The sequence below is a fragment of the Apodemus sylvaticus genome, chromosome 12 (assembly GCF_947179515.1).
Source record: "Apodemus sylvaticus chromosome 12, mApoSyl1.1, whole genome shotgun sequence".
NCBI classification, from domain to species: domain Eukaryota; kingdom Metazoa; phylum Chordata; class Mammalia; order Rodentia; family Muridae; genus Apodemus; species Apodemus sylvaticus.
In genome coordinates, this window is record NC_067483.1 from 7,452,445 (window position 1) to 7,465,157 (window position 12,713).

Genomic DNA, 12,713 nt, shown 5'->3' on the forward strand with positions numbered 1-12,713 from the left:
TATTGGTACAGTGACAGGCAGGAGGATCAATGGAACAGGATTGAAGATCCAGAAATGAACCCACACACCTATGGATAATTGTTTTAAAGACTCCTTATAAGACTTATGATGTGTTACCGAAAATAGATGTCAGTGGAACAGAGTCCTTTAATCCACTGGGGTTATAAGTGATCCACAGGGTATCACTAAGACACTAAGTGTGCAGTAACATTTAAAATGCCCTACTTGATATAACCAAATGGAAAAGTTCAGTGTCTTAGCTATGGAATTCAACAGGACCAGTTCTTTCATTGTGCATCTTAGAAATTGTAAAGAAACTCCATATTGGTCTACATAGATCTCAAATTTCCCCACTGCCAAGAAAGTAGCCTTCTCTGGACCTCTGGACCTGATTTTACCAATGAAATGATGCACAGTTCTTACATGGCTCTTTTGTACTGTACAGTCAACTAGTAGAATAATCAGAATTGTTTATTTCATTTTAGATTTTAGAGGCAGGGCCTGATATAGCAAAGGCTTGTCACAGAGATGCTATGAAATGAAGTATGACTTAAAATTCTGATCTTCCGGCTTTCTCCTCCCATGTGCTGTGACTATTGGTCTGCAGCACATGCTAATCGTGGTTTGAGTATGAAATATTCTTTATATGCTCACATTGGCGAATGCTTACTATCCAGGAGATACCTCTATTTGGGAAGATTTTGGAACCATAAGGAGGTCAGACTTTGCTGTAGGTTCGTCACTGATAGATGGCATAGAGGTTTTTCAGCCTGGACACAAGTCCTGTTTACTCTGCCCCTTAAGTACTGATTGGATGTCACCAGCCAGCCTCCTACTTTTACTGCCAAGTCTTTGCTTCCATGATGAAATGTATTCTCTATACTATCAGCTAGAATAAAGCCTTCATATACTAAATGGCTACTTTTTAAGCAAGTTAAAAAATTAATAAAATACCTGCATTTATATTATTTCTGGGATAGAACCCAGGGTTTCAGGCATACTAGGTAGGTAGTGTTTCAACTGAACTTCATACCCAAATTTGGCTGGGGAAAACTCTAAATGCATTATTTAAACCCAGTGTGAAGAGGTACAGCAGTAGAGTATCAAAAGCAAAACTTATCCAAAGTCCACAAACCATCAGATAACAGAGACGGTGACTTACCACTGCATAGATCTGATGCTTGCGTCTTTTAGCCAAGTCAATTATGTTTACTCCATTGTAGTAAAGGTTTTCAATACAGCCATGGAAGTTTTTCTTTAAAAATGTGCCAGGTTTGCTTGGTACTGGAATTCCTCCAAAACTGAGCTTTATAGGAGAGAAAATAAAAATCAGGTCTTAGTTACAAGCTCTGAAGAAGGAGGAATGTAGAAGTGCACCTCTGTTGATTTAGTTGTATGTGTGAGCCAAGCAGCTTTAGTAATTGCAGATGCCACTTGATTGCATATTTAAATGATACTGATTAACTCATATAAAAATGCCTGTAATTTCTTGCCTCATGGACTCACTTAACAAAAACAGTTTAATTTCTTTCTTAAAACTTTTAAATACTAAATAAAACAGTAATTTGCAGGGGAAAAGGAGAAAAGAAAAAAGTCAACATTTTTATCTTTTCCTGTGGCACTCAGCAAAAAGGATAAGGCAATAAAGAGGCTAAGGAACAAAGCAGAACCTTGCTCACCCACAGTAAAACCTAATTCTAAAGCTCACAGTACCAAAGAGCAGATATGTATGCACAGAGTTGTTCCCCACTGCAGGTATTTTATCTGTAAAGATAAAAGAATGATATAATACAAACTGACCTATAGACTTGAGACGCAATTAAACATCAGCATAATGAAACTGCTAGCATGACCATTATTAACAATGCAATTTTGATTGTAATGTACAAGAATTATAACTTGTGAAGAATGAATTCCGGGATGAGAAAATTGTGTACAGAGGGCCAGGAGATGTTAAGTTGGTAAAAACCTTAGATGTAAGGGCTCAACTACTCAAATTTATTCCCTTGTTTTAAAAACAAGAAAAAATAAAACAGAACAAACAAAAATGATACAGCAATGAAAAACAAAGGGTAATGAGGTAACATACACCTGTGGTCCCCACTACTACAAAAAGATTTTAGGCCACTCCAGTAGAAACTCCAGAACTCAGCAGCCAGCTACTCTGGAGTTACACTGTAGTAGTTAAATTGGAAGAGACCCTGTCTCAAGGTGAAAAGTAAACAATTACTAAAATTCTCCTCTGACCTTCAAAGGTATGACATGGCATGTCCATGCAAGTGTATACACACACACACACACACACACACACACAAATACACACAACGTTTAGGAACAGAACAATATCATAAAGATAGATGTCTGGATAGATATCATTAAAAGATGATAGTTATCTTTACTCGGTATATTTTCAGAAAACTAACAAATAATTTATGATGGATATAGTAAAGGGTAAGATATCTGTTGGGAATATGAAATCCAGTCTCAAAAGATTAATCATGGCACTCACTGATAAGCGGATATTAGTCTAGAAACTTGGAATACCCAAGACATAATCCACATATCAAATGATGTCCAAGAAGACCAGAGGAGTGGCCCCTGGTTCTGAAAAGGCTCAGTGCAGCAGTATAGGGCAATACCAGAACAGGGAATTGGGAAGGGGTGGATGGGGAAACAGGGGCAGGGAAGAGGGCTTATGGGAATTTTGGGAAGTGGGGATCCAGGAAAGGGGAAATTATTTGAAATGTAAATAAAAATATATCGAATTAAAAACAAAAACAAAAACAGGAGGATAGTAACTATCCTCTCATTTGCCTCAACCTCATTAAGGAGTAAACAAGTTCTTTTCATTCTTTAAGACACCACATCAACTTTCTACTGCTCTTCTCTGGCTTCTTTCTTCCTTTCTCATTTCTACTCTCTCTCCTACCATTCCTCTCTGTCCACGCCCTCTTCTCCCTCCTCTGTCTTCTCTTCCCTCTCTTCTCTCTCTCCTCTTTACTCCTTTTCACTGGCTCCTCCCTCGTCTTCTCCATTTTCTCTCACCTCTTCCCTCTGTCTTCTCTATGTCTTCCCAATCTGCCTCTCTCTCCTCCTCTCTCTTGAATGCCAAATGTTATAGGATAAAACATTCTCCCAACCACAGCATATTCTCTCCCATCATTAGTGAGACATCAACAATTGTACCCAGATCTTTGGCTTTGTTTTGTTTGTTTCTCTTATAAGATGCACAGAATTTGAAATATTTCTTAATATGATGGGGCTGTACCCTGCTTATGACATTTCCTTCTTCTTTCCACTCTAAACATAATTATGAAGCTTTCATATACTTTTAGATTTGATATGCTTATTTTTCTCTAACCATATATTTCTGTATATATTTTAGGTAATATATTTTAATTCAAAGCATACAATCATGGGATATGCACAAAACACTTTATTCTTCAATTTATTTTATCTTTCTGATGCAAATTTCTTAGACCTATGCAAAACATTTTAAACAATTTTAAAAATAATAATCTAGAACTTTCTAGAAATAAAGCATGCAAGCAACACCAAAACTTGCTAATTTCCAATTATTCCAAAGAGTGTTTCTGACTTCCTCATCAAGAAAATATTTTCTGTTGATTCTGTATATTAGTCATTTATTTTCTGATTTATTTACATATGTTAAAAAGAATGAAATATAATTTTATTCCTTGATTTATTTCAAAAATTAATATTAAAGTATGTAAGAAGAATTGATCTAATTTTATCAGTACATTTGATTGTAGTACTGTCTTAAGTTCACAGGCTCCTTGTGAAATTATTGAATTACTTGGAATTTTATTTACCTTAAAATGGACATACACACACACACACACACACACACACACATATATATATATATATATGTTTTAAGTAGCAAATCAATTTAAATTTTAATTTCATTGTCCAAATCAAGATTTGTCAGGGACAAAGCAAAGAATTTACTGATTTTATAACAATTTGTAAATCTCGAAAAATAATTAAAAACACCCATAGGATGCTTATAACTTATTTTAAAAGGCATTTTTGGATTTAATGTTCTATACAAATTATTTTAATATGAACATTTTGTATTTTCAAAATATCTGTTTTTATTTGTGATTTTTGCAAGAATTAAATTGGCAATATAACTATTATAAGTTACTTATTTTTTTAAGATTTTAAACATCTAGTGGTAAATTTGTCCTCTTACATTTTTATGTTGGGCTCCTTCAATTTCTAAAGAAAACCACTAAGTCTTCTGATTTACAGATAAAAACAATATAGACTATTAAGAATAGTTCTTGAAAAGTCTGAAGAACAATAATAAAGAATTGTCGTTTCAATAACAAGACTTTTGACCAAAAGATTTAGAACAAAATTAGGAGAAAAATATGTAGAAGTAGAAGTAGTAGAAAAATTTGTGAAATACTGAATATAACAAAACTGCAATCTTGAGTTGCATGGAAAGGAAACCATCTGTAATGTGTAGAAGATTTGGAAAGAGTTTTGTTGGGGAAGGAATTAACAAGAGAGAGATATGGGACTTCCCCTCTGTTGTTCTCTGGGGCACCTTAGGGGCACAAATGCACATGTGACAGTAAATATTGATGGTATATTGAATGAAGAATTACTAAACAGCAAATATCTGGGCATTTTAATTTCATTAAATGAAAATTGATTTACGTCTCTGAGATTGTTTCTACACTAGTTTAATTAAGGTAGTACTATTCAATGAGCAAGGTGACGGGCTGAATAAAAATGAAGAAAACAAATTGAACTTAGCACTTGATTCTCTCTGCTTCTTGATTGTGTAGGCAATATGATTTCCTGCCAGATTTTTTGCTGCCATGTATTCCTGAACATTATAAAATGTGCCCTCCACTAGGACTCAAAATAAACTCTTTCTTTCTTAAGTTATTCTGTTCTGGGGAACAGTCTGTGTCCAACAAGAAAACAAATCAAATTGTACTGTGGTGCTCTTGACCATGAATATCCATTTCATAGATGCTTTATACTTTTATCTTTTTTGTATTAGCAGATAATATTTAAATTTCTTTAGAAAAAAATGCAAAACAGAAAAAGAATCCATGCTGAGAGTGGAAAGGGATCCCAGAGGAGGAATAAATAGATACACTTCCTATCTGGTGAACCACAGCTAATTGTCCTAAAAGGAGAGATCTCTCTGACTGACCCCTGCAGAAACCTGCTTTACAGGCTGGAGCAGTTTTCTCCATGAAGGTCAGAAATAAGCAGGTGCTACTGTGGTGGACAACACAAATGTCATCTGGGTAGTACCTCTACCCCTGGCATGTGGATGAAGAAAGTGGATCTAATTGCCCTCACCAAGGCCTTGGAACTTGGAGCCAGCAAGAAAATTAACATCCACATGGATAGCAAGTATATCTGCCATAACCCATGTCCACAGAGATATGTGCCAAGAGAACTGCTCACATCAGAGGAAAGAAACAGAAAGTCTTGGACCTCTTAGATGTCTTAATGAAGCCATCAACTATGAGTATGATATACCCAGGACATCAGAAAGGAAGAGACTCAGTGGGCAATAACCAGATCAACTGTCTACAGAAGGCTATGCAGGAGCCAATCCCACTTATGGGCCTGCAAGAGACAGCCACTGGGAAATGGGACTGGACTAAGGAATGGCCTCAATTAGAATATACTGAAGAAAAAAGTACTCAGATTGCTAGCCACCCTACCAACTATTACCAAGGAAAGAAAAGACAATGGCACACACAAGAAGGAGAACTGTACTCCCCAGAAAGTAAGCAAAAGACTTACTTACTAGGCCAAATGCTTGTATGGACTCAATTAGGGGATAAAAATCTTTCCCCAGCAGTTAAGGGACCTAAAGTATATATAATATACTTCTGATTCTGGGACAGAGAGATAATAGGACAGTGTAAGTTAGGCCAACAAGTGAATGCTTATGCAGCCAAGAGTAAACAGGTGAAAAGACATAGGGGAGAATAGCCTGGAGTATATGGGGGACTGATTTTACAGAAGGTAAGCAAGGAAATTAATGTCATAAATACTTTGTAGTGTTTCATAGATGTTTTCTCTGGATGGGTTAAGGCATTCCCCACTAAGCAGGAAACAGCTACCATAATAGCTAAAAAAGATATTAGAAGAAAATTTCCTGAGGTTCAGAATGCCTAAGGTAATTGAATAGGACAATGGTCCTGCTTTTGTCTCTAAGGTAAGTCAGAGATTGACAGAGGTATTGGAGACTAATTGAAAGCTCCACTGGGCATACTGTCGCCAGAGCTCAGGTCAGGTAGAGAAAATGAACAGAACCCTACAAGAGACCTAAACTAAATTGACCTTGGAACCTGGCTCAGACTGAGTGGTGCCCCTCCCCTTGATGCTGTTCTGAGTCCAGACAGCCCCTACCATTTTAACCTGACCCATTTTGAGATCCTGTGTGGTACCCCAACTCCCTTGGTGTCCACTGGGACCTCTCAGGAGATTTCCCACAGCATGAGATTTAGCCCAAACTGTCTGCTTAAATGTTCCAGGTATGCCAGAGGCCCCTCACCAATTACAGATTGGTGACTGGATCTATGTAAGAAGGTATTGGCGACAGATGCTGGAAGGCTGATGGAAGGGGCCCTTCCTGGCTCTGCCAGCCACTCCCATAAGCCCTCACAGTGGATGATACTGTGACCTGGGTGCACACTTCCCATGTGAAAGCTGCAGAAGCCCTATTCCCTAGAGACAACCCCAACCCCCGCTGGACCATACAGAAGATGGACAATCTGTTCAAGCTCAAGATAACTCCACCTTGATCATGACTACCTGATGATTCTGGTTCCTTCCCCCATCCTAGGTGTCCATCTGCCAAAACTGTTGTAGCACTCACTGTCTCCCTTCTGTTGGATTTTGGGATGGCTGGGGCAGCCACAAAGACCTCTGTTCTGGTCCAATAAGGATAAAATTATGAGAGTCTGAGGGAAGTCATTGATTTAGATGTAGAGAGAATAGAAACATCCATCAGTCACCTTCAAGAATCACTGACTTCATTATGAGAGGTAGTTGTGCAGAATGGAGGGTTGTGTGCTGTCTTAGCTGATGAATGCTGCTTTTATATAGACCATTCTGGGGTTGTTAAAGAGTCAATGGCCAAGGTGAGAGAAGGGCTAGCCAAGTGGAAGAGAGAGAGGAGAACAGAGTCAGGGCAGGTTTAAGTCTTGGATTAACTCCTCCCCTTGGTTAACCACCCACATATTCATTCTGTTAGGACCCCTAATTGTTCTCCAACTATAGTTGACTTTTGGCCTCTACATTTTGAAATACTTGGTTGCTGTTGTTAAGGAACAAATAGGTACAGTACAGCTAATGATCTTAGAACTGAGATACAAAGAACTAGACACAGAAGTCCAGGAATATGAGTCTGCCAGAATACCAGCAATGACTTCAGGATAGAACCATGCACAGAGAAAAGAGAGGAAATAAAGAGGTCAGCTCAGAAACTTTGGAAAATTCCACCAGACACACTTCCCTCCAGAAGGGAGGGGCTACATTACATTCCTTAGATCACAGGGAGGAGGGACCACCTTCTGAGAGACACCTACTTCATTCCCTATAGACTAATCTGTTTAAAAGTCACACTGTTTTGCCAATCACATTGTGCCTAATGGCAGTGGACCTGAGAACTGTATAAAGACCCACTAGATGGACTAAATGTGGCCATTCTCTCCCCATATGCAGAATGACCACAGCATGCTGGATTAAATAAAATTCCACTTGATTTTGCATCGATTCCCATCTCTGCATTGTTCAGTCAGGGTTCTCCGATAAGTTAAGACTTGCCAGAATCTTATAGTTTCAATTTAGTCCTATCTTTAAGAAAAATCAAAGGTCCATGGCCCCAGCATGCTATCACCCAATAAGCCTGACCTGGCAGTTTGACACATTGCCCTAGACATAGATAATGCTCAGATCCATGCTCATCAAGAGCTTGCTACAGCCTTCTCAGAGAAATAAAAGTAGGTAAAGCAGAGGTTAACAGATGTTGCCTGTGAGTTCTTACTAATACAAATTGACCACTCCACCTTTCTCACAGGCCATTGCACTGTTTTCCATGTGGGATCAGGTCTTCCATTTGAGGAAGAATGTAGACCAGAGCATGAGGAATGCCTGTGACTCCTCCTGCTAAATGGAAAAATGGGTATCTTTCCCAGACTCAACACAGAGGGCTAACCATATCTAACATTGGTCTAACATGAACAGTATAGGTGTTGTTTCCACATATCAGATCTTAAGTTTTTTGTCCAATTGGTAAAATTGTATACATTTTATTCCTTTAGAAAAGATCTGTATGAAAGTCTTTACTTCAGTTTTCTCCACATGCTGAGAAGACAGGGGACCTGCTGTAGATGTGGCATTTTTCTGTGAATCCACAGATCATATTCTGCTTCTTCAGAACAGTGCTCATCGGCCAGTTAAGAGACCACAAGTATTGTTCACTACTGTTTTCCACACTGACCTTCCCAACACAGGTGAGTCTCTTGACTTAAATGTGTGTTGTCTCCATCAAAATCAACAGTGTTCTCTATTCTTCTGTTTTCTGAGGCTAGGAGAAAACTGTAAGGACAGAACTGGGTAGGTGTGGTACACTGTAGCATTGAAGGCAATTTGATCATACTGGAAGAGTGGAATACATTTTCTTCACTAAATCCTTAGCTGAATTTGTACCTCTTTAAATATTTAGATTAGGAACTCTGACTCTACATTTGTATTCTTGCCTCAGGCTCTGTGTATGTCTGAGACAGCCTGGCTAATTTTCTATTATTTTCCTGATGACTATAGTAACTCAGCCTGTTTCCAAAATGTCTGATTAGCCATCTCCATTAAAACTGGAAGGCTAATAAAGACATTCTATTAACATTCTAGCAAATATATGGATAAAACAAGAAAATATGTTATCTGTTGCTTCTCAGCATGTTGATACAAACAAGGAATCCATGCTTGGTGGCTCTGCACAGTGTTGTAACTTCAGCTGCTTTTTAAAGACTGTAGAAGATCACAACCAATCATGCCACTGAGCACCCTCCAAGCCACTTATCCAAGGCAGATGCTGAGAGACTGGGCACGCACCTAAAGTACACGAGGCCCTTGCTCCATCCTCCAGTATTGAAAGAACAATAATGGGAGGAATTGTGGGCTTTTTTGGTATGATGCCAGGATTAAAAGCCATTCTTCAATGTTCAATATCATTTTCTGACTTTTTGTACATATTAAGATGAGTCTTCTGTATGGGCATATTCATGTGTGCTTGTGAGTTCTCAGACTTGTGAGTGAACATTTATATAGCAGCCAGAGCTCCATACTGAATGGATTTTTTTCTTATTCTCCTGATTATTTATTATTTACACATTAATTTAATATTTAGAGAGATAGTTCATGTGGCAGAGAAATATTCCTGCCAAGGGGCACATGTGGAAGTCAGAAAACAACTGAGAGAGTTGGTTCTTGATTTACACCATGTAGATCTCAACGACTAAATTCAGGTCATCAAGATTGGCAACAAGTACATTTTCCTATGCAGCCTGAATAGACACCAGCCATTCAGTTCCTTTTTTTTTTTTAAAGTTTTTAGTGATAGAATCCTTTGATACTGCAGCTTACCTATTATACTAGAATGGTTTCCAGCATGCCCAGTGATCATCTCTTGGATTATATGCATTCATATATGCATTTCAGAGTTATAACATTTAAGGAAATATAAAATCAGCAGAACCAAAATTATAGTTTTTAATTGGAAGATTTAAACAAAATGAAATGACTTAGTAAAATCTAATCCTTTCCAGAAAGTATTCAGACTCAACTCCATCTTCCATCTTTTATCTCCTATCTCCAAGACAGCAGCAATGTCACCCAATGAATCTCTGAGCATCTTGTGTCCATGACTCTGTGAATACAAGCACAAGAGGACTGAAGATGCTTCCATCTCCCTGTGTTTTAAAGCTTGCTATGAGATATATCATGGGTTATATCTCTTGAAGGACTGATTTAAAGATGAAATAAGTGCTGTGATCTGAATATCAAACATCTTCAGAGGCATGAGTGTTTGCACTGTTTATAAAAGTCCTGGAACATTTAGGAGATGGATCCTTGCTAGAATAAGTACGTCAGGTTTTATAGGCTGTACCTATTTCATTTTCTCCCAAAGTCTACACCTCGGCTATACACTCAGGCTCCTGCTGATATTCCTTGTCCAAAATGATGGGCAGGATCCCTCTGGAACTTTAAGCCAAATTACACCTTTTCTGCCTAAAGTAGCTTTGCTCTGAGTATTTCAGCACAATAACAGAAGATAAACTAATACAAGAGGGCAAGTGTTATATACACTGAGGTTGTTTCTTCTCCCTCCGTCCCTTCCTCCCTCCCTTTCTCTCTCCCTCATCCTCCTCCTTTTTCCCTCCCTCCCACTTTCCCTCTCTCCCCCAATCTCTTCCTTTCTATTTTTTTACACATCTTCTCATTTTCTATTTTCTTATTTTATTTTCATGAGACTGTCTGTATTCTCTATGCAGTCCTTTTATGCTAGCTTTGTAACATAGTTTAGTTTAGTTTCTTGGGGGGTGCAGAATCAATAGCAATTATACTTTAAATTGTCTTGGAAACAATTTTCCTTGGAATCTGTACTTTTTCAATAACAGATAAACAGTTCTAAGTGTCCAGACGTTCTTTTAATCATGTATGTGTGATGAGGGAAGAGTTCAGTAGGCAGTGTCAAGCAATAACAAGGGCACCAGCTGTACTAAAATTTCCCCCTAATTGATTAAATAATAAAGACCACAAGAAGCCAATAACTGGTCAAGATAGAGGCGGGCCTTCTGGGTCCGAGAGAGAAAGAGGGAAGCCAGGAAAGGGGACGTCCTATTTGACAGCTGGAGCAAGGGAGATACAATATAGGAAGTATGCTCATTTGCTAGTTTGGGTGGCAGAATCCATCAAATTCTGCCACCTGAATGTCTTTTCTTTTTATTTATTTTTTCTTTTTACCAGTTTTTATTAGATATATTATTCATTTACATTTCAAATTATGCCCCCTTTCCTGGCTCCCCACTCCCCAAAGGCTTATAACCCATCTCCCCTCCCCCTGTTCCCCAATCAACCCTCTCCCACTTCCCTATTCCAGCATTTCTCCACACTGTAGCATCGGGCCTTTCCAGGACCAAGGGCCTCTCCTGCCTTTGATGTCAAATAAAGACAACCTCTACTGCCTATGTGTCTGGAGCCATGGGTAACACCATGTGTCCTACCTGGTTTATGGCTTTGTCCCTGGGAGTACTGGGTGACTCATATTGTTGTTCCTCCTATGGGTCTGCAAACCCCTTCAGCTCCTTGGATCCTTTCTCTAGCTCCCCCATTGGGGAACCTGTGCTCAGTTCAATGGCTGGTGGACAGTGTCCCCCTCTGTATTTTTCATGCACTAGCAGAGTGTCCCAAGTGACAGCTATATCTTGCGCTGGTCAGCAAGTACTTGTGGGCATCAATAATAGTGTCTGGGATTAGTAACTGTGTATGGGATGGATCCCTAGGTGCGGTAGTCTCTGGATGGTCATTCCCTCAGACACTGCTCCATATTTTGTCTTTGTATCTCCTTCTGTGGGAATATTGTTCCCCCTTCTAAGGACCAGAGTATCCATACATTGCTCTTCCTTCTTGTGAGCATCATTTGATATGTGAATTGTGGCTTGGGTATTCTGAGCATCTGGACTAATATCCACTAATCAGCATAGCATTTGTGTTCTTTTGTGATTGAGTTACCTCACTCAGGATGATATTTCCTAAGTCCATATATTTGTCTAAGACTTTGATGAATACATTTTTTAATAGCTGAGTAGTATTAAATACACTGTGTAATACAACACACTTTCTGTATCCATTCCTCTGTTAAGCGACATCTGGTTTCTTACCAGCTTCTGACTATTAAAAATAGGGCTTCAAAGAACATTATGGATCGTGGTCCTTATTACATGCAGGAGAAGCCTCTGGGTACATGCCGAGGAGTTGTATAACAGGGTCCTCCAGGAGTACTATGCCCAGTTTTATGAGAAAATGCCAAACTGATTTCCACAGTGGTTGTACCAGCTTGCAATCCCACCAGCATTGGAGGAGTGTTCCTCCTTCTCCACATCTTGCCAGCACCTACTGTCTCCTGAGTTTTGTTTTCTTTTTTATCTTAGCCATTCTGATGGTGTGAGGTGAAATTTCAGTGTTGTTTTGATTTGCATTTTTCTGGTTATTAAGGATGTTGAACAGTTATTTAGGTACTTCTCACCCATTCGATATTCCACAGTTGAAATTTCTTTGTTTATCCCTTTACCCCATATTTTAATAGGGTTATTTGATTCTCTGGAGTCTAACTTCTTGAGTTCTTTGTATATATTGGATATTAGCCCTCTGTTGAATGTTAGATTGGTAAAGATCTTTTCCCAATTTGTTGGTTGCCATTTTGTCCTACTGACACTGTCTTTTGTCTTACAGAAACTTTGTGATTTTATGAGGTCACATTTGTCAATTCTTGATCTTAGAGCATAAGTTATTGATCTGTTCAAGAAAATTTCCCCATTTTTTGTGTCCATGTGCTCAAGGCTCTTCCCCAATTCCTTTCCATTAATTTCAGTGTGTCTGGTTTTATGTGGAAGTCCTTGATCCACTTGGACTTGATCTTTGTA

The 12,713-nt window shown here is 38.6% G+C and overlaps 1 protein-coding gene across 2 annotated transcripts in view; it reads right to left on the minus strand.

Moving 5' to 3' along the window:
* The window catches only part of LOC127697709 (contactin-associated protein like 5-2), a 909,987-nt gene that overhangs the window by 505,159 nt on the left and 392,115 nt on the right, over positions 1 to 12,713 (minus strand). Inside the window, exon 7 of one of the 2 annotated variants that reach the window (XM_052201021.1) lies at positions 1,166 to 1,306. In XM_052201021.1, the coding sequence (XP_052056981.1) occupies positions 1,166 to 1,306 (141 nt within the window). Of the gene's footprint in view, positions 1 to 1,162; positions 1,307 to 12,713 lie in introns of both variants that reach the window. The other variant, XM_052201020.1, reaches the window with a different exon arrangement.